Source organism: Microtus ochrogaster, chromosome 6 (assembly GCF_000317375.1).
Source record: "Microtus ochrogaster isolate Prairie Vole_2 chromosome 6, MicOch1.0, whole genome shotgun sequence".
Classification (NCBI taxonomy): Eukaryota; Metazoa; Chordata; class Mammalia; order Rodentia; family Cricetidae; genus Microtus; species Microtus ochrogaster.
The window spans coordinates 22,450,397-22,472,479 of NC_022013.1; the positions used below are offsets into that span (position 1 = coordinate 22,450,397).

Genomic DNA, 22,083 nt, shown 5'->3' on the forward strand with positions numbered 1-22,083 from the left:
CTCACCCTGAGGCAGGCAGGAGAAGAAGGAAGAGATGGTGAAATGGCCTGTGCAGACAGGGAGAAGACATTAAAGGATCTGTGGGTCCTTCCTGGCTTCCCGGCCTTCTGCAAAGCCCACTCTCAGCTAGACATCTATCTCTTAGAAAGGAGGCTGCCTGCTCTGAGCCCAAGGATAATGGGGAGAAGATGGGGAGGGGGTGGGGCAGAATCTGCTAATGCATTTTGCCAGCATCTTTGGTTTCTCCAATATCCAGCCAGACTATTAGCAGGTCCCCAAGGATGGCCTTATTCCTCACATCATCCCCCATTTCCTATAAATGGGAAGTGACTAGGGAGTAGGGCTTTAGTATGTGTGTGCACATGTGAACAATGGGGGAGGGACAGGAGAGGAAGGCAAGGCTCCTGGTGGTTTTCCTACTCAGTGGAGACCCAGAGAAGCTATTTGTGCAGAAGGGCCTCAGCATGGCAGGGAGGAATACAGGTGTGACAATTCCTCTGTGCTCCGAAGGTACAGGCAGAGCTAGATGAGAGGCTTCTGCAGCCACAGACTGTGATCGGGGAGTTGTGGGGAAAAGAATGAAACTGAGAAACTGCCTCAGTGTCTTTAAGTAATATTCGTGGCCTAGGTAGTCTTAAGCACTCAGAAACAGTTCCTGGCATACTGGTTACCCAGGATTATGGCAGAAGGCTGCACAAGGAGGAAGGGATATTAGGGCAGGATGGCCTAAGGCACTAAAGTCTCCCTGTGGCTTGGGAAGGAAGCACCTTTGTGGAAAACACAGTCTCAGGCAGTTAGTTGTTCAGGTGGCAGGCAGACTGCCGGGTCTCCTACCAAGCTGTTCCCTCACTCTCTGGAACCCTCCCCCCTCTTCCCTGGAGCAAGGACTGAAGCCCAGACAAGAGAGAGCACTCCCAGTCCTCTGAGGTAGGACAACACTCCTGCTCCTGCTGTTCTTTCCCAAGCCTGGAAAATACCACTGTCCATTCTTCCAGGCTCTGTAATTTTCCACCTGACCACCTGACTGATCATTCCCCCTGACTCCTGCCCTTTATCCTGGGGCAAAGGGGACACTTGCTCAGGGACCCAGGACTCCTGGGCTCTCTGCTGGCCACAAATAACTATGCCAAAAATGTTGGAAAGCCAGGGTCCCGGCTAGGGATGGAGGCTCATGTGCTCCCAGAGAGGCCATGCCCAGATAGTTTTCAAATTGAACTTAATGACTCAAAATGTAAGCTCTTGACATTTTTGTCCTCTGCTTGCCCCTGTACACACACACTCTCTTCCCCACTACCCCACTTCTCCCTTTGATATCTCCCTTTCTATTCTGCCCCCATCCTCCCACCCGGGGGTGCCTTTAAGGATCAGCTGACTAGCTGCCTCTTCTAACAGAACCCAGAACACGGGAAGGACTTGCCCCGTGGTGCACAGCTGGTTAACACCAGGCTAGCACTGCAATCCAGCACCACAGAGGCCAGTTTCGACCTAAGGCCAGCCAGGTCCTTCCCATCAAAAGCATCTCCCCGGACTTTGTAGTGCAGATGGTTCCAGGACTCTATGGATACCCTATCCATCTCAAGATCTCGTGGTGTAGCATGGTGTATTTGAACACAAACCTACACACATCTTCCTGAAGACTTCATCTCATTGACAGATTACACACACTTAATAAATGCTCACACAGGTAAGAACTTGTTATGTCTATTTTGCTCAGAGAATGACAAGAAAAAAAAGTCTATTCATATTCATACCGAGACAATCAAAATAATCCTCAGCCTAACACACAACACATATCAATGTAACATTTTCCTCTAATATTTTGTAATCAGTTGAGTCTCCTGCACCACAAAAATTCGCAGGAATCCCTGGCCTGTATTGAAATCAACAAGTCTCCTAAATGAATTTCTCCTCTCTTTATAAAATTCCATGGATGAAAGAGACGCAATAAAGCCCCGTCCTCCACCCCGAGGTCAGGCCAGAACCGCAGCGATCTGCCTCTCACCTGCACTGGCTTCCTGCTAGCCAAGGGACTTTTAGAAACATTGACTGGGAACATTTGGGTGGCAATTTATCACCTCTCCTTCCGTATACATAATCACAGTAGAAAAAAAAAAGAATTGGGAGTTTGTCTTTGAGTTGCAGAAGGAGGCACTTAATTAGCTTTCTGAGAGCAGGGAGAGTAACTCGCAGAACGTCACAGATCCTTTCAAGGCATGGGCCAGGGCGGGTACCCAAGTCGTGGCTGTGCCTGGACAGCAGGATGTCCAGAATGGCACGCGCGGGTAATGGTCGCAGACTAGCTCGGGAGCGGAGGGGAGGTACCCCGTGGAGCCGGGTAGTTTTTTACCAAAATGTTTTGGTGGCGAGCGGCAGAGGGGGCGGTGCACGGCCCTAGGTAATGATAGGGCAGTCTAGGAGCCACGCGGGGGCTGCCCGTCCGGCCGCGACCAGAAAGGAGACTGCTTTTCCACCTCCCGCTTTCTTCCCTTGGGGACCGGCCCCACCCCTCCATCCCCTCCCAGCACCCCCCACCTCCGACCCGCCTCGCCCCGCCCCCCTCCTGGCAGTCCCAGCGCGCATGCTCTCTCCCCCCACCGAGTAACCTGGAGATTTAAAAGCCGCCCGCTGGCGCGCGTTGGAGAAGCAGGGGTCCGAGCTTGCACGCGCCAGCCCCAGGTGACAGCCGCGCGCCGGGCCAGGTAGGGGAGGGGCCGGTCCCGGTGGGAAAGGAGCGCGCGGGTGGCCACGCTCTGCTGTTGGCGTTCTGCTTCCCGCGGGATGGGGCCGCGCCGTGGCGTCCCGGCCCTGCGCGAGAGGAGGCTCGTGGGGAGGGCGCGGCCCCTGGCGGCCCGGTGCCCAGGGCGGGCGCCCGCTCTCGTCCGCGCGGAGTGCGCTTCCCCCGGGAGCTCTGAGCTGCGGCGCCTGCTGTCCGGGGCCGCGCGCGGAGGGCGGGATCGGGGCCGTGGAGTCCAGGGCCAGGCCGGCCCTGCTGCAGCCTCCCGCTGCAGAGTTTTCTTTGGAAAGTTGCGTTTATTTCTTCCCTTGTCTGGGCTTAGCCCGAAAGGGGCAGATGAGTCACCGCGGCGTGCACAGTTCACACTTAGGGGGAGTCCGAGAAGGGGCCTCCGGCTGGGCGCCGTGGTTCGGGACAGAAGGGGGACTTAACTTTCTTGGCGGTAGAATTGGGGCTAGGCTTTGGTGGAGTTGAGGCTGGATTGGTGAGTGTATGTGTACACGCGCGATTCTGTGCCTCTTCTCTCTGCCTCGGTTATTCTCCTGCGGAGGGGAAAGCCGCGCCGTCTGTAGCTCCTGTGTCCCAAGGCTCAGGTAGGGATGGGGAGTACTCTGCGGTTCTAGAGAGCGCTAGGCGGGCGGTAGCACGCCCGTTGAAGAAACCCCAGGAGCCTGCAGGCTCAGCCCTCCGCTGGTCTCCGCACCCCTCCAGGGAGCCCTGTGACTGCTCTCTCCCTTGACCTACGACTCAGCCCACTCCTTCGTGACACGCACTTGACTCGTTCAAGGCCACGGGGTACCCGGCGCTTCCTCTTTCCTCAGAAGTCTTGAGTTGGAGGTAGGAGGAGTTTGGTCCAGTGGATACTTGGAGAGAACTTGATGCCAGCTGTGGCAGACCCTACCCCAGCTAAGTTGAACTTTGACTAGCCCAGTTGGGGCCTTGCAGGCGGACATGGCGTAGATACGGGGTTCAGAATGACTCTTGCTGGGCTCTCTCGGTAGGGAGGGTGAGAGAGACTCTTGGAGTTTCTGACCTCTGTTTCCTAAGCGTGAAGCACAATTCCTTTCCCAGAATGACAGCTTCGGTGTGGGCCCACGTGCCTAAGGCGTGGGGAACAGGTTGACATATGGATCTGGGAAGAGGAGGGGCCCAAGAACTATATGCTGGACAGGAAACCTCAGAACCCCACACAGCTCCATGTCCTAGGGAGTAAGAGGGACGTGTTTGAAGCCTCTGGTCCTTCTGTTGGATCCATTTCATCCCCTCATTCCTCCCTTATCTCCTGCCAGCCCCAGCTCCAGGGCTGTCCTGGAAGCAAGATTGTACTAAAAGTGCCCAGAGAAAGGAGCTTGACTCACTGGATGAGTCTAAAGATAACGATACCGCTCTGGACACACGGGCCCCAGTTAGGGTCTTTTTCCAAGCGGAGCTTTCCTATGCACTTCTGGGGTGGAGGGTGAAATCTGCTGTCCTCCTGGTTCTCTGAGTAACCCTGGAGGAGCTGGAAGACGAACTGGACAAGGTCCCTGGGTGGTCACTATGCCCTTCAGGCTTCTGGGTACTGGTCTCAAGCTGGAACAGAGCTGTGGGGACAGAACAGCTGGCAGGTGGGGAGGAATGACTGGTTCAAGGTCACAGGAAGTAAGACTGACTTCAGGTGGGAACCATTGGCCCCTTACTGCACTGGGGGGTGGAGGGTGGTGAGAACACAGACTGCCAGGAGAGGCGGCTTTTCCGTAGCCTGTTCCGCTGCTCCACCGGCTGCGCTCCACTAGCCTGCTAGTTGTGCTAACTTTTCAGCCTTGCTGCGAAATGGGGACGATGATGATAATGACCATGCCCTCTGTACAGCTTTGTTATTTAAGTTAATTACAGCACACAAATAGCACTAAAAAGAATACACAGTCTAAACATATAACTTCATCAAATAACATATATAGAATTTAACTGTGTGTCTTTAGCCCAGCCTGATGGCCTACACCTGTAAGCTCAGCACACTTGGGAAGCAGAAGCAAGAGGATTAGGAGTTCAAGGCCAGTCTCGTCTACTTGATGAGTTCCAGGACGGCCTGAATTGTGTGAGACTAAAATAACAATAAATAACCCCCCCCAGCAAAATAAGCAAACCCATTTTGTTGTCTGAAAATGTAGTAAATGCTCAATTCATGCTAGTCTGAACTGTTATATTTATCACTCGTGTCTGGGTGGTCTGCAGCAACTGGTTTGAGACTCTTTGGGGGCCCTGCTGTTTTTTGTGACAGTGTCTGTGGAGCTCAGGCTGCTCTTGAACTCACAACTGTCTTGAGCACTCTAGTGCTGGGATTATAGGTGTATATCATCACGTCCAACTTGGGCCCTGCTCTTTTTATACTTATTTTTTTAAAAGGCTACTGTTTTAGACTTCTTTAGACTCCTGTCCGTTTGGGAAGTTTGTTCAAGTCACTAAGAGACTTGACCCTAGCAAGTGGCTCAGATCCCATTTCCTCCAGAGTGAGTTACTGGCTCCTGACTGTGCTTTCTCCTCCACAAAGCAAGCATAGGAGGACCTGCCCTCCAGGATTTCGGGATTAAGGAGACGGCTGCAGGTAAACCTCTGTGCAGAGTGGCTGCTTATGGAGATAAATGTCAGCTGCTGCTGTGTGCAGGCACTCATGGTGGATTAACTTGGAAACTGGTTTCTTAGCCAGGGACTGTCACCATATATAACCATACATAAGCCACGAGGAACACATTTGCAGTTGAATTTTGAGTCCGGTGCCACGAACAAACCAAGACTGGGTGGACATCTCTGTTCTATGATTAGTGCAGAAAGCACTGCCTGCCTCCCTCCCAGGAGTATACTCAAAGTCTGGAGGAGGGCACTGCGAGGTAAGGGAGTGAATGTGTGTGGCTAGGTTACGTGTTCTTTTAGGAAGACTGTGGGGAGGGTGCCCTGAAGTGAGAGCGTCTGTCTGTCTTCTCTCTCCGGCCTTTGGGGTCTCACGCTACCCTCTGGTATCCACGAGGAAAGCCCAGCCTAGCTTTCTAGGCTTTCATTCCGGCACCGGGTTAGATTGCAGTCCTGACTTCCTATGAAAAGCCAGTGGCCCTGCTTGCTTCACAGTGTGCGCGGAGGCTGGACCAGTTGGTGCCAGGCCCAGCGTCTCAAATGCTGATGCCACTTGACTCCCAGCAGCAGCAGAGCTGGAGTACTGAGCTTTGTCTAGTGTATTGAGTGTAGCTTGGGATGGGGGTGGGAGGGGGAATAGGGCAGTGACAGAGCCTGATCTTTGGCCAGAATTACCTGATCAATCCCATTTTCTGCTACAGGGTCTGTGTTTCTTCCTCCTTCGCTGAGGGACTGGATTGGGGAGCCTTTTTAATTCCGAGGTTGAAGATGTCATCCTGCCTACACTGTTGGCTTGCTTTCTCTGTAAGGTGGAGGTTCTAGTCACCCTGCAAGGCTGTGGTGGGAATTAGATGTGACATATATTGGCAAAATCTGTGTAAACCAGATACTCAAAAAAAATGTTTGTTCACCTTCCCCAAACTCTGGACATCACTTTTGCTGGGGTGCTGGGACAAGCCAGAATGAAGACAGTCAGAAGAAACTCCTGTCCTCGCTGTCACTGGTCTCAAACCCAGGCCAGGCTAAATGGCCAGCCAGATGGGGTACCCTCAGGACCAGCCAGCCTCCAACAGCAGTTCCTCTCCCTAGAGGGCCTTCAACACCCCCAAGCATCTAATCTCAAGTGTACTTGGAGCTAGCAAATAGTATCCAAGCTAGGAGCACTTCATCACTTAGGGGTGTAGCCGTGTAGAATCTCAGCCCCTGTTGCTGGAGATCTGTGCACCCAGATACCTGAGAGTGCCCTGGCTGACTCTTGGAACGGTTCCCTCATCCAATCAAAAGATTCCTGTCTTGGTCTGCCCTCTGGACCCCCAGGGCCTGGGCTGCTCTGCTTCTTGCTGTCTGGACTGCACAGGGTGGGTGCCATGGGAAAGGGGTAAACCAGAGACTGAGGAGCAAATGCAGAATCCAGCCTCGTGCCTTAGTTGTGGCAAAGAGTCGGGGAAAGAGAAAGAACATGACGTCTTGGGGTTCAGGGGTCCTGAAGGACTAGGTGTAGGACTTGAGCTAAAGGGTTCAGGTGAAGGGCAGAGGCTGCTCAGAAAGGGGAAATAGCTGAAAGCAAAAAACGAGCCAAGTGCCAGCGAATTCCCCTGTCTTGGGCCCAAGGAGGTGTGACCATCTAGGATACACCGATCTGAGAGCCGGATCTGAGATCAGAACCCAGTGGTGTGGCTTTGGTTCTCATGTTCTTTCCTGTATACCTCACTGGAGAGGGGCCAGGAGGAGGCCTGGCTGTGTTTGGAAATCCCAGGCTCCAGGGGCTCTGTGCCCTTTGTGTGCAGCACCTGCTTACCTTTCATGACTCAGCCACAGGTCCACTTCCTCCAGGAAGCTTTGACTTTGACACTGCCGTGCCCCCCTACTCGCTGGCCTGTGTCTTAGCTCTTACACCGCCTGACCTGCACACGGATCGCACTTCCTGCTAAGTAGGGCTCTAATCAATTATTTCTGTGCCTCCATCTCTTTCACTGGTGTGGGGGGATGGTAAAGAACTCAGCTCTGTGAGTACTGATGGGCGCGTTTTAGGGCTCTTAGACACTTTTTTTTTTTCTCCTCGACATCAGGTTTCTCTGTGTAGCCCTCGCTGTCCTGGAACTACTGTGTGCAGACCAGGATGGCTTCAAACTCACAGAGATCTGCCTGCCTCTACCTCCCGAGTGTGGGATTAAAGGTGCATGCCACAGCCATTCTCTTCGACATTTCTTTAGGGGTCCTTAGGTTGCACGTTGAGGTGTACTTCCTCCAAGGATGGGTAAACCAGCTTCTTCATATTTTCTTTTGGGATCTGTTCTTAACCTTGTTCACCTGCTTGACATTTTTCTGGACTTGGGACCAACTATAAGCTATGTAAGCTGTTCCACTGAACTAGATCATCAGCCTGCTTTGTTCTTGAGACATAATCTCACTGTGTAGCCCTGGCTGGCCTCAAATCCATAGTTCTCTTGTCTCAGCCTCACTAATGCTAGGATTGCAGGTGTGTTCCTCGTCTTTGGGACTACACTTCTGATCACAGACCTGAGTATGTCAGGGTAGAGAGAGGCCACCAGACTTACGACCCTGGAGGTAGGGCATCCAGAGCCTCTGCCCGGGGCTCTCCTCAGCCCTGAATTTGGCTCAAATTGCTCAGCCCTGGCCTCTTTCTCGCGTTCCTCACCTCTAGAAAGAGGCCAGGCTAAGGGAGAGGACTCCGATTGGCTGTGTGCACCATGGGAAGAGCTGCCCAGGCTGGCCTGGCTGACAGACAGGTGTCAAGTTCACTGAGAGAAAGGCTGTTGAAGTTTCACTTTGCAGAGGCTCTGAAAGAGTGGGAGGGACCTTCTGAGTGGCCTGGAGATTGTGCCGAGACCCCCCCGCTACTCCCTTGGTTCTCTTCCTCCTCTGTAGAGGACTTCAGAACTTTTTGGCACTCTTTTATTGTGGACCAAGAATAGAAAGAATTTAGTTACTGATTTCTGCCAGGAACAGAGTCCAGCTCCAGGAGAGAGGAGCAAAAAGGGCAGTTCTGTCCCTGCGCCCTGCTTACTCGGCTGCATTTCAGGTGACTTCTGACCTTGGCCTTGGATCTGAGCAGTGTGTGCTGGGCCCTGAAGGGGTAAGTGCTGGCTCTTCCCCACTGCATCTCCCTGACTCATGGGAGACCGGCTGTGGCCAGCCTCTCCCTGATGCCCTGTGGCCTTGTCAGGGGACACCTGCCCATGAGATCACCTTAGCGGAGACTCAGGACAGGTGCTAGGTCACCTCACTGTGCACCGGAGGCATTAGATTAGGTGTGGAAACCGAGTCCTAGGGCGGTGAGATGGCTTTCTGTGTTACACAGCTATCAGTGCTGCCGAAATAGGACTACATCTTTCTGGCTCGCAGTTCAAAGTGTCTTCCAGAATTTTTTTGAATGGTTGCAGATTTCCTGGTTTTAGTTTTTCAACCTTGGAGGTTCTCTGAAACTGAAGTTTGTTTCTTGGGAACTAGGACTATGAAATAGCAAGTCTGTGTGGTAGACCTTTATTACGAGACCTACCACGCTCCTGGCATGTACTAAATGTCCTCTGGGCAGTTGGTCGGGTCAGCTATTGTCATCCATGTCCTGTGGATGGAAACAACTGTCTGGTCACCATGGGACAGCCTTCCCTCGGCAGCAGATCTGTGGCACTGGCCTCGCCTCACCTGTTGGGGCCAGCACCTGGGAAGGCGTTTACATTCTTGGCATTCCTTTTGCCACTGGGGGCTGCTGGGATCTGGTGAGAGGCCTTGTAGATGGGGGAAGAGGGGAAGCTGAGGAGAAAGGATCTTTTCAACCTCTGTGTTAGGTCATGAGAAAGCCCCTCCCAGGTTCCCTCCACCGAAGGCCCTTCTTAGCCTTTTTCTCACGTGGCTTTGAAGTTGTTGGCTTGTAGGATTTTGGCTTCGTGGTGCTCAGGCTGGAACTCCGGAACATTCTGCATGCCAGCACCCTATCACTGAGCCATACCTGCAGCCTGAAGTCAGCGGCATGAAGTTCCTTCTGTGAAACAGGCATGCTAGTTGCACCCCTATCACCCAGTGGCTGGCGGAGTAAACTGATTGGAAGTGGGGCTGGCTGGTGTGCACGTAGCCAGCAGTCACACAGGCTAACTGCAATTAAGAGCTATAGATGTGGAAACTAAGGGTCAGTAGGTCAAGTTACAAGCAGGCTGAAAGTGGCATCCCCCAAAAGCTGGGTTTCTGTGGAACCTGCCAGGGTGCAGGAGCGCCCCGGGGATGGAAGAGGGTTCCTTCTGGTAGAAGACTGCTGCTTGTCCTGGTATGGAGAGAACACATACAGCGTGACCGTGGGTGGCAGCTGTTGTCAGCAATGAAGCCTGGAAACAGACACACGTGTGTGCTGACTGTCACCAGGGCCGACCAGGAGACCTAAGGGGACTGCAGCCTCAGCCTGGGCTGGCCAGGACTGACTGCTGGCCAAGGTGAGGTTCAGGCCAGCCCCAGAGTCCCTGTCACTAGATTGGAGAGGAGAGGGGAGGAGAGGGGAGGGGAGATCCGCTTGGCCTCCAGGGATGGCTTGTTACCCCTTCCCCCCCCCTTCCCCCAGGCTCTAGCATTTGTTTCCTTCCGAAGCTGCGCTGGGCTCTTAGACACCGCAACAAAGGCCACTTTCCTCCGAGCCACTGCCACCTGTTGGGTTTTCACACATTTCGAGGGAGTGGGGGGAGGGAGCCGTTGCCCTTTTCCCAGTGTCTCTGGTGTGCCCCCGCTGCCCCCCCAGGGCCTGGGATTCTCTTTGCTGCCTAGTTGTGACAGGACTCTGGAGCAGGAGGAGGTGGGGGGCCAGCAGCAGCTGGAAGGGGAACTGAGTGGGAAGGGGCCGGAGCTGGCAGCGGGGGAGAGTTTGATGGATTACTCCACAGGCCCAGAGGTTTCTCCCTAATCCCCCTTTGTGTCCCGGCCTGCAGCCCCTCACTCTCTCTGACAAGCTGCTGAGCAGAAGGCTTCTAGTCTGAAGGAAGAAAAGGCAGCTCAGCAGGGTGAACTCTAAATCCCTGGCCTCCCAGCCACGGGGGAGGCAGGAGCTGGGGAACCTGCCTGGGGTGGGGCCAGGTCCCCCTTCCCTCTGCCCAGTCCTTGCTCTTTGTTAGGGTTCCCTCAAAGTGACGAGCCTGCCTTACGAGGGGGTCCTCGGATGCCTGTGAGGTGGTGTTGCTTGAGTAGTCACTGTGGAGTTTTTCTTGAGTGGGGCAAGGGATAAACAGACCCTCCCCATTTGGAAATAGCGGGTCCCAGAAAGCCAAAGACCAGTGAGTGATGGGCTGGGAGGTATGGGGACTTAGTGGTTCCATGCTGCGTCCCCCATCCCAGGAGCCCAGGTAGACATTTCCACAGCACCTGCGTGAGGTCTGCAAGCTCCGTGCCTCAAGGTGTCTCTAAGTTTCCTTATGAAGAAGCTACCATGAGGATGCAGCTGCACTTTAGAGTGCTGTGTACCAAATTCTGTTAGGCAAGGCTCAGGGCACTGGTCTCCTGGGACTCAGGCAAGGGTATGGGCAGTAGGGGTGTTGCGCTGGGAAACACTCAGACCCCAGAGAGTCATCTTCTTGCTGCCAGCCTCAAGGGGTTGCCCAGTGTGGAACAAAGCATTGAATCCCGTCCACTGTGGAGGAGCAGGGGTCCCCACCTCCTTTCCCTCTGGCCTTGCCTGGAGTGGGCCAGAGAAGTTGAACTGGGATGCTCAACCCCTTTTTTTTTGGCTGTGCCTGGTGCGAGACAGTCCCTACCAGGTTTCTCTCTCCGGGAAGAACGGTGGGTTGTGGTGCCGGCTAGAGAAGTGTGTTCTGAGTCTCCAGCGGACCCCGTCTGTGAGAAAGCAGCCCTCTTTGTGAGTGTGGAGGGGAGGACACAGGGTCGCAGAGCCTGCGGGGTCAATGTGAGGGCCGAGGCTGTTTGATGTGCCTGGGCGGGGTGTGGGGACTCCGGCATGCATAAAGAGGCCATAGAATTTCTGTGTGACAGTGGCGGGGCGGGGCCTGTCCCAGACTCTGCTGGCTGTGGCCTCTGTCAGCAGAGGGTATCTGCTCCGCCGGGCCACCTCAGCCGTGCGGGGTGGCAGGAGCCCCTTTGAAAGCCCTCAAAGGCCTCTTTATGTTGCCTCTGATCCGCCCTTCCCCTATGGAGCCATGAAGGACAGGGCTCACTTGGGTCACTTTCCTATGCTGGCCTCCACTCTTGTCTTTTGAGTTTTGGACAAAGTTCAGGCCAAGTTTGTTCCTGTGACTCAGTTTCGCTTCCCTAGGCTGCCTGCTGGGGGTGAAGTGGGGGCATTCTGGGCCAGCAGGATCTGTCTTGGCCCTCACTGGGTTTGTGGCTGGGCATGTTATAGGTGTGTTTGGGAGGAAGACTAGGTTTTCGATCCTTTAAACCCACACCTCTGCTGAACCTATTCATCCCTTTGCACACACTTTTCTCAGGTCCCTAGTCTTGCTGGGAAGTGTGTCAAAGAGTTGCCTGCCCTGGGGCTTGGTGCTGCATCTTGAGGTTCATAGAATTGCTAAGAGTCCAGGTTCACTGATGCCCCCATTCCACCTTCATAGGCTTTAATTCTGATCCTGATAGGGATGAGGAAGGATGGTTTAGGGAAAGCTCCGTGAAGGGTCCGAGTGGTTTCTCCTGGCTGTTTTGCTGTCTGGCCACGAGGACCCACAGAGGAGGAGGGAGGAGTCTGAAGCTTGAGAGGAACATCCGCACCCACAAGGCTGCTCATGCTTATCCGTCCTCCCCTGACCTGGTCAGCCTTCCTCCGCCTTTTTCTTCCTGCCACCCCCTCTCCAGGTGAGCAGCTGGCTCTGCGGGTTGATCTCCTGTTTGGCAGACCAAGAGCTCCAGAAGTCGTGGGGAAAGCACCTGAATCTGAAAGTCTCTGACGAGAAGAAAATGGGGAGAGTTAGACCCTGTCGCCCTGCCGGTGTTCCTTAACCCAGGAGGATGAGGGAGCCCGGATTGAAAGGGGCAACTGTGATCTGTCCCTTCAGGGCTTTAATGAGAGCACACTCTGGTGCTGCCGCCAGAGTGGTACCCGGGGCAGAGGGCCCTGTGGGTAATTCTGTCAGCTGGAGTCAGGGCATGGGGGCCTGCAATGGGGTTGGCAGACCCTTATCAGGGTGGCAGTTGAGGAGGGTAGGGCAATGAGGTAAGAAAGTAGGACTTTGGGGGGGGGTGCGTTCTTTGGGGCTTAGAATTCCTTGGATAATTCTGGACTCAGAAAAGTTGGGCCATTGAGAGTGTTTCTCCTTCCAGGGCAGAGAAGGTATAAAAAGAGGGAGGGCAGACTCAGCAACCAAAGCGCAGAGGCCTGGGAGCCTGCCTGCCTTACACCCCACTCATTTCCATGAATCATTTGTGTGAGCCCCTGGCCCGGACCCCAGATACCAGGTAGAGGATCTCAGAAGCTGCCTGGACTGCAGGAGGATGGGGGAATGCTTGTGTTCCTATTTTTCCGGTGGCCCAAGAACTCCCCACTCCCAGAAGTGCCCAGAGGCACTGAGGGAGAACTGCCTTACCTGAGGGAAGGCAGGTAATGGAGAAAGCAGGACTTGGAGAATAAGGGCAGGTTTATGGGTGAGGTTGGGTCTGGCAAAGTCTCTGTTTGCTCAAGGAGGACCTGGTCTCTTAAACCCAGTGCAGGAGAGTGCCCAGTCCCTCCCAGGCCCAGCAAGGGTGGGAAGTAGAATGGCTAGAAGTCTTTTACCCCAGAACCTGCCCCTCTGGGCTGGGGAACTTTCCCTCTGTATCACTAGGGAAAGGGCAGGGGTCAAGTTGAACCCAAGTAGCCCAGCTAACGCTGATGACTGTCGCTGCTTCCGCTTCAGGAATGTGTGGGTCAGTATTTTATCTTCCTTTTTCATGCTGCCCTTTCATAAACCTTACCATAAACCTTTCATAAACCCTTACCAACATGTAAGGACTTTGGGGAGGGAGCTACCAGGTGCCCAGATTTATCTCAAGTTCTGTATTTCCTGGTTTTCCAGCAGCTGAACTCCGGGGGCCTCTATGGAGTAGACAGACCTTCCTCAGCTAGATGGTGTCTGTTCTCTCTGAGGCGCAGCTTAGCACCTACTACAAGCTTTTTGACACAGGGTCCCCTGGGGTGGGGGCATGGGGCCTGGTGTTAGTGGAGAGGATAAAAGGAGTGTCTTTTATCAGGAGTTGGTTGTTGGCAGAGGGGACTTGTGGAGGGAGCTGCAGCCGCCTCAGCCCTCCCATCAGGAGCAGCCTCTCTTCAGCAACATTTATAGGGTTGATTGGTGAGGAGTGGAAAGGTGGGGTGTAGTGGCAAGTTTTGTTTCCTGTTCCTCTTTTGGGGTAAATGCAGGTTGGCAGGCTCTTAGCTTTTCTCACCAGAGCCTACACCCCCCCCCATCTTTTAGTACATTTTTATGCTGATTTGAAATTTCCCCTTTCAGTCTTTAGAAACGCGCGCACGTGCGTGCGCGCGCGCGCGCGCGTGTGTGTGTGTGTGTGTGTGTGTATGCGCGTGTGTGCGTGCGTGTGTGCGTGTGTGTGTGTGTGTACGCACGTGTGTGTATATGCATGGGTGTGTGGCGCTGCTGCAGGGTTAAACCCAAGGCTTTGCACATACTAGGCAGTTTCTCTACCTCTTAGTTACACGCAACCCCTCCTTTAATATTGGGGCTCACTATGTAGTTCAGGCTGGCCTCAAACTGATGATCCTCCTGCCTCAGTATTCCAAGTGAGGGAACTGTATGTAGGACTGCTTACCCACCATGCCCTTCTCTCATAGTTTGCATAGCAGGCAGCGGTAGTGCCTGTCGGGAAGCAAGACCTGGCAGTTACTCACCCAGTGAACGCAGTAACTATGGAGGGACTGTGTGAAAGGAGGCCAGAGGTCAGCCAGGAAGCGATGGCATCCAACTAGCTCAGGGCTCATCGGCATCATCTCAGATGGTCCCAATCAATACATAGGGCTGAGATCTAGGATCCGGTGCTGTGAGGCTGGGGTTAAGGAGTGGTCCCAGCTGGTTGGGACAGATGGGCAGTCATGTGTGGATTGTACTGTCCCCCACCTCTTGGGAACAATGAACTCAAGGGAAAACTCAAGAGATCCTTGGGCTCCAAGAGGAACTCTGCGTCTCAGTGACAGGTTGAAACCCCACGTGAGGAACTGTCCCCTTTCTTCTTCCCTCATGTCTCTGGCCTGGGGCGTGGGGGTTACAGTGTGACATGCATGGCTCAGGGCCTCGGGTAGAGAAGAGGAAGTGCCACTTTATTGTTTTGCTTTTTAACAGGTTACACGAGCATAATTATGTGTGTGCTGTGTGTTCTTGTTTGTGTGAGTGGAGGCTAGTGGATGTCTTCCTTGACGCTTTATTTTTTTGAGGCAGGATCGGTCACTGAACTTGGAGCTCACCAATTGGCTAGGCTGGCTGTCCGATGAGTTAGAGCCGCCTGCCAGGCTCCGCCCCAGCACTGGGACTGTAGCCCAGTGAGGCCACACTGGCTCTTAGATGGTGCTGGAGATCGGAATTTAGATCTTTATGTTTTTGTTTTAGGCACTTTGCCAACTGAGCCTCCACCCCCGTCCTCGCCTGGAAGTATTTGTGTGTGTGTGGTATGTGTTAATATGCATGTGTATCGGTGTTGTGCAAAGGCCAGAGATTGATAATCAAATGTCCTCTCCTATTGCTCTCCGAGTTATTTTCTGGGACCAGGTCTTCACTGAAGCTGGGGGGGTCACCGACTCATCTGGATGACCCCGGGATCATCCTGTTTCTACCTCCCAGCCTGAGGGTTACAGATATACATTACTGTGTCCAGCTAATTCTACCTCCAAGCCTGAGGGTTACAGATATGCATTACCATGCCCACCTAAGAATCTGCTGGGAATCTCAACTCAGTGCCTCTTGCTTGCACAGTAGATGCTCGACTGAGCCACCCCTCAGCTCCAGAACTGTCACTTCGAACAAGAATTGAGTGGCCCCATCTTGGGAAGTTGGAGAGAAAAGCAAATGAGTTGGGTCTGGCAGAGGGTGTCCGGCACCACCTTGAGAGCCAGTCCTGAGTTTCTCCAAAAAGGGCAATTGTGGAGATGCTTCAGAAGAGAGGAAATGACATCTGCTTGGCCTTGGCGTGCTGACGGTCAATTGTCATTTTCTCTTCTATCAATGCTAGACTAAAATTAACATGGCTTTCCTGACAGAGTGGCTGGGTTGGGGGCAGCCGAGCATAGGGCTACCTCACTGGCCTGCAAAGGCAGAGTAGGCTTCAGAGAATGTGAAGCAAACGCCGGAGATCTGGTGCCCGGGTCCCAACATTTTACGTGACTGTGACTGTCTTGCCCTTCTAGGATCTGACTGATGAGATGTGTCCCCATCAAGGCACTGCGTGATGTCATGTGTTTAGCGTGGGATGAAATGCTGCTGCACTGGTACCAAAGGGCTGACAGAAATGGGAGTTCGGCTGAACCCTAGGAAGTTGGTGGTAGCGAGGAGACGCCATGGCAGGGCTGAGCCAAAGCAGCTGTGGAGTATATGAACAGCCCCTGAAGCCCTAACTGCCCTGTTCATCATGATCCAGAGGCTGTGGGCCAGCCGCCTGCTACGGCATCGGAAAGCCCAGCTCCTGCTGGTCAACCTGCTGACCTTTGGCTTGGAGGTGTGTCTGGCTGCTGGCATTACCTATGTGCCGCCCCTTCTGCTGGAAGTCGGGGTAGAGGAGAAGTTCATGACCATGGTGTTGGGTGAGTCACTCTGCCCTCCTTGCCGTCTGTTCTAGTACATACTTCTGGACTGTAGGCAGCAGATCTGCCTGGGAGGGGGTGGGGGCATTACCTGTTTCCATTCACACCAGCCCTTGGGGACAATCCACTATACACAGAAGGAAAGGGAAGCTTAGGGGAGACTAGGTCTGTCTTCTTTAGCCTGGCTGGTGTGTCTTGCTCGGTAGGATTGGGACTTCACCATGGTTTCCCAGTCAGGATTCTCCTTCCCGGGCACAGGACAGGTGGAGTGGGCTTCTGATGGTGTGAACAAGCTCAGCAAGAGCCACAGACAAGAGGTGGTTACTCTTGTGACTTCCCTCCTGCAAGAATGCCTTGTGAGGATGCAGGGGTGCAGGCTCTGGGTTCTGCTATTGTTGAAACCCTGCTTCTAACCCGCAGCAGACCCGTGTCATTGCCTCTCAGGTGTTACATGCCTGCCACAGTTTCCTCACCTGAAAACACGGTGTCTATGATACACCATACTGAGAGGAGCAGAGTCCCTGCCACGCCGAGTGTGGGGTCTTGCCACAGTATGACATGTTGTCATGCCAAGGAGCTAGAGCTTTCCCCCCTTGTCCCTCTTGTCCCAACCACTGATTTGTGCTGTTTGTCCTTGCAGGCATTGGCCCAGTGCTGGGCCTGCTCTCTGTTCCACTCCTTGGCTCAGCCAGTGACCAGTGGCGTGGGCGCTATGGCCGCCGGAGGCCCTTCATCTGGGCTCTGTCCCTGGGGGTCTTGCTAAGCCTCTTTCTCATCCCAAGGGCTGGCTGGCTGGCAGGGCTGCTGTGCCCGGATACCAGGCCCCTGGAGTTGGCCCTGCTGATCTTGGGAGTGGGGCTGCTGGACTTCTGCGGCCAGGTGTGCTTCACTCCGCTGGAGGCCTTACTCTCCGACCTCTTCCGGGACCCAGACCACTGCCGTCAAGCCTTCTCTGTCTATGCCTTCATGATCAGCCTCGGGGGCTGCCTGGGCTACCTCTTACCTGCCATTGACTGGGACACCAGTGCCCTGGCCCCCTACCTGGGCACTCAGGAAGAATGCCTCTTTGGCCTCCTCAGCCTCATCTTTCTCGCCTGCATGGCAGCCACTCTGTTTGTGGCCGAGGAGGCAGTCCTGGGCCCACCCGAGCCAGCAGAAGGGCTGTTAGTCCCCTCCGCGTCACCCCACCGCCGCTGCCCGTGCCGTGTGGGCCTGGCTTTCCGGAATCTGGGCGCCCTGTTTCCCCGGCTGCATCAGCTGTGCTGCCGCATGCCTCGCACCCTGCGCCGGCTCTTCGTGGCTGAGCTGTGCAGCTGGATGGCACTCATGACTTTCACACTATTCTACACAGACTTTGTGGGAGAGGGGCTGTACCAGGGCGTACCCAGAGCCGAGCCAGGCACTGAGGCCCGGAGACACTATGATGAAGGTAAGCCTTTGGCACCAGGGGAGGCTGCTGTGGGTGCTGCCCTGCCTGGTGACAATACCCTGGGCCCCAGCTCCCTGTCAGTGAAAGAAAAAGGATTCATCTATGTGCTCATGAATGAGGCCGCTATCCTTGTGGTCTCTCAGCAGGGCATCTAAGTCTGTCTGGCTCCATTTCCACCGGGCCTTCTGCTCCCTGCTTACTTTCCCAGGAACTCACCATGCCTTCTACTTCAGGCATTCCACAGAGCTGTCTTAGAACCAGTGTGGGGCCCTCTTGTGCTCCTCAGCCCTTCTCCTTTACACGGCTTGTACCTCTTCCTTAGTGTATCTGACAGCTCTGGCCACAATCTAGATCCCATTGTTGTGAGCAGGCGGGGAGGGCCCTGGGCAGCAGGTGCCCATGGCCACTAGTCTCTGGCTCTCCCAGACTTTGTAGGGTCCTTACCCCACTTTTTCCCTACCCCCAGGCATCCGAATGGGCAGCCTGGGGCTCTTCCTGCAGTGCGCCATCTCCCTCTTCTTCTCCCTGGTCATGGACAGGCTGGTACAGCGGTTTGGCACCCGGGCAGTCTATCTGGCTAGTGTGATGACCTTTCCTCTGGCTGCTGGTGCCACCTGCCTGTCGCACAGCGTGGTCGTAGTAACAGCTTCAGCTGCCCTCACCGGCTTCACCTTCTCAGCCTTGCAGATCCTGCCTTACACGCTGGCCTCCCTCTACCATCGCGAGAAACAGGTATTCCCATTGGCCAGGCACAGGGTGGGGCGGGCTGAGCTGTTCTGAATGGGGTGTCTGACCAGAGATGTTAGAAGAGACTTGGCTTTCTCTGACCAGAGAGGACAGCTGGGGCCAGAGGCTCCAGCTGCCGAAGAAGTGTAGATTAGATTCTAGGAATGACTTCCTGGCTTTAGAACTAGAGAGCACTTGAGTGGATGATTGCAGGAAGTGCAGAGTCCGTCGCTGGGAGTCCTGGAGAATAAGCAACGAAAGCCCTCTACTCCGGGCCGTATCCAGAGGTAGGGCATGGGTCCCTGGCGTGTGACTGCAGCAGATGGCATGGGAATAGCCTGGCCTTAGCTATTCTTTCAGAGAGGAATTTGATCAATCTGTATCTTGCTTGCTGCAAGACGGAGAAGGCTTCTTCTTGCCCCTCTTTCTGGTTTCCCTTCTGATCCTCCCTGTGTCTCTGTCGCCCACCCCCCACCTCTCCTGTTTCCCCCTTTGCCTTCATTCCCTCTCTCAGTCCCCTCAGCGCATACCTGATCCTGATATACTGACTTTGTTTGCCTAAGCAATAAACTGAGGACCTGATTACTTGTTCGGCCTGCACTAACCAGCCCCTGCAGAAGGCCCCTTCTGTGGGAGGTCTCCTGACCTAAACAGCATGCTCACCTTGACCCCTGCCCTGTCCTCACTGAGTTTAAAGACCTGGATTCAGAACACTACCCTAAGGAGCACATGTTGGTGTAGCTTAGGGGAGAGACTATAGGCCTCCCTCGTAGTTTTCAGAGTTAGGAAGGACACGGCCCTGGCCACAGCCAGTTTGCATCACAGTAATTTGCAGAGGCGTGGAGAGGTGGGCTGGGAATGGAAACCTGGTCCCTTGGGCTTCTATTGGCTCTCTTGGAGCTCTGGGCTGGGCTCTAAAAGCTGCTATCTGCTGGGTGGTGGTGCCTTTAATTCCAGCTCTCCAGAGGCAGAGGCAGGTGAGCTCTCTGTGAGTTTGAGGCCAGCCTGGTGTACAGAGATAGTTCCAGGACAGTCACCAAAGCTACATAGAGAAACCCTGTCTCAAACAAACAAAAACAGAAAAGCTGCTGTCCAAAGACCAGGCTTGAGGACAGGGTCTGTAGAGGCCTGACTCCAGCAGCAGCTGCAGACAGGATTGGTCCTGCATCCTGTCTGTCTGTCCTTTACCACTCTCTGAGCTATGGGATGGGTTGATGAGTCGTGAGCCTCCCCAGCCTTGGCCACCAGCTCCCAGTTCTCTGGTGCAGGCAGCCCCGTCAGGCTTCCGTGCTCGACTCTGCCTGGCACGAAGACCAGTGTGGGATAAGACCTCGTCTTGTCCTGCAGTAGGAGGCCCCAGGCCATCGGGGCCTAGGGTTGGTGGGGTCAGGCAGCTGGGCTGTGGAGGTCACTATAATGGCCTTCCTGCTGCCTCTTTCTTCTGCAGGCCCAATTTCTGGGCTCTCTTTGGTCAAAGGCCAGGACAGTGATGACCTCACCTTGGGCAGTATCTCCAGCCAGAGCCTGGACCCTAGAGGAGAGACAAAGACAGTGAAGACTTCCTGTGGCCCAGTAGAAGGGGTGTACAGGGGGTCGAGGTAGCCTGTGTGGGACTGGGGACTTTTGGAGTGCCCTCCTTTGGGTTTTGTTTCTCTGTTCTGTGTCTTGCTTCTGTCTGTCCCATTCTTTCTGTCTTTTCTAGAGAGTTCTGTGCCTCTCTCAACCTGCAGATCTGAGTTTGTTGGCTTCTTATCTATTCTAAGAAAAGCTAGAGTAGACTTCAGGCTCTATTCTAAGAAAAGCTAGAGTAGACTTCAGGCTTCCAATTCCGGGTTTCTGTTTAGATCCACAGCAAATAGAGTCTTCCCAGTTTTCGGATTTTTTTTTTTTTTGTTTTGAAGGCCAGTTGCCTGGTTTCTTAGAGCCCCTGAGTCAGAGGCAGTAAGGAACTCTCCTCTTATCTGGGGATCCCTGCACCTGGATACACACCTGTCTTTGTTTCCTTTTTGCCCCCCACCCTCAGGTGTTCCTGCCCAAATACCGAGTGGACGCTGGAGGTGGTGGTAACAGTGAGGACAGCCAGACAACCAGCTTCTTGTCAGGCCCTAAGCCAGGAGCTCCCTTCCCCAATGGACATGTGAACTCTGGCAGCAGCGGCAGCATCCTGGTGCCTCCACCTGCGCTCTGCGGGGCCTCTGCTTGCGATGTCTCCATGCGAGTGGTGGTGGGTGAGCCACCCGAGGCCAAGGTTGTGACTGGACGGGGCATTTGCCTGGACCTCGCCATCCTGGACAGTGCGTTCCTGCTGTCCCAGGTGGCTCCGTCCCTGTTGATGGGCTCCATTGTCCAGCTGAGCCACTCTGTCACCGCCTATATGGTGTCAGCTGCAGGCTTGGGTCTGGTCGCCATTTACTTCGCTACACAGGTAGTGTTTGACAAGAATGACTTGTCCAAATACTCTGTGTAGATGCTGTGAAGCATCGAGGAAGGGTCTGCCTCAGGAGTCTCGGCCTAGAGGGCTGCTAAGCTGGCCTCTCCAGGTCTGTTGTTGCCTAAGTGGTGTAGCTCTCTGCTGCTCCCCAAAGGCTGTGAGGTGTGTAGTTGCACAGATAGAAGCCGGCCCACTGGGTGCCCGGCTGAAGTTCTGCAGGGATGCAAGTGCCGGTTTGTTCCGGTGCATTACCAAGGCTCAGAGCTAACCTCCTGCTTGAGTCACCACGCAAGTTTTTGGGGACCTGGATGAACTTCCCTCTTAAGTCTCTTGTCCAGATTCTGCCCCTGTTGCTCGTGCATGGGCCTTTCCTCCATAGGATTCGACAGGTTGGAAGGAGGAAGGAGGAGCCCTAAGAGGCATGATGAGACCCCATGGTCCACAACACCGCTTTTCTGCTGAGTCACCCACCCCACCTGTTCCGGGAAATGGCTCAGCTTGTTGGCCCTTTCGTTGGCCCTTGTGTTGCCATCAGGGAGGCACAGGCCTTTAAATATTTAATTTATTTATTTAACACATTAGAAGTAAAATTCATTCCCATTTTGTGTGCCTAGGAGTTGAGTAGGATGGATCACCAAGGATTGGTTCCCCTAAAATAGCCGATACTGCCAGACTCCTCTTCTAGGGTGATAGATACGGTCCCCCAAACTGCCTAGCCCAGTACCTTGGGCAGTCCTCTTCACCCTGACTGAAAGCCATGAGATGTCCCCACTCGAGTTGAGGGAAAGTGGAATGGGGCCCAGGCTCTTCACAACATGCCAAGTCCCACTTTTCTCTCGCCCCAGCTTGGCTCCCTGATTCCCCACTTCCCCCCTGTAGGACTGAACCCATGGAGCAATTGCCCTTCCAACTCTGTCCACTGTCTCCATGACATGTGGGACTTTATGAACCCGAAGCACAAGTGTGGTTCCTAAGGCCTCTGCCCGTCGCAGCCTCGGGGGCGTATCTGTCACAGCCTGGGGAATCTCACACAAACTCAGGAGTTACTCCCTGCCAGAGCCAAGGAGCGCTCGTCTAGGGGGTGGATTTCAGTGCTGATTGCAATAATGTTGTGTCTTATTTATTTAGCAGAGTAAATATTTTATACTGTATGTGAAAATCAGAGTATAATGTTTATGGTGACAAAATTAAAAGCTTCTTATATGTTTACTTGGTGTGTGTTTGTCTTTTCTGGCTGAGAAGGGTCCATGCTAAAATCAGCCTGATTTGGTTCCTGGGGACTCAGCTTTGGTAGCTTCAGTTCCATTTGTAGACAGCAGATGGCGCCATAGACCATCACCCAGGTGACTGGGATAGAGAAGTCTTAAGTGCATCAAGGTACACTTTTCTTTTTCAAAAGGGTCACAGAAGATGGAGCATTCCCAGGACGC

The 22,083-nt window shown here is 54.1% G+C and overlaps 1 protein-coding gene across 1 annotated transcript; it reads left to right on the top strand.

Moving 5' to 3' along the window:
- Positions 1-2,636: 2,636 nt before the first annotated feature.
- Positions 2,637-21,830, top strand: Slc45a3 (solute carrier family 45 member 3). Its single transcript, XM_005348335.3, has 5 exons — positions 2,637-2,699; positions 15,675-16,067; positions 16,708-17,496; positions 17,963-18,228; positions 20,246-21,830. Exons 2-5 carry the CDS (start codon positions 15,896-15,898, stop codon positions 20,687-20,689), a joined length of 1,671 nt encoding a protein of 556 aa, XP_005348392.1. The 5' UTR covers positions 2,637-2,699; positions 15,675-15,895; the 3' UTR covers positions 20,690-21,830.
- The last annotated feature ends 253 nt before the right edge of the window (positions 21,831-22,083 follow it).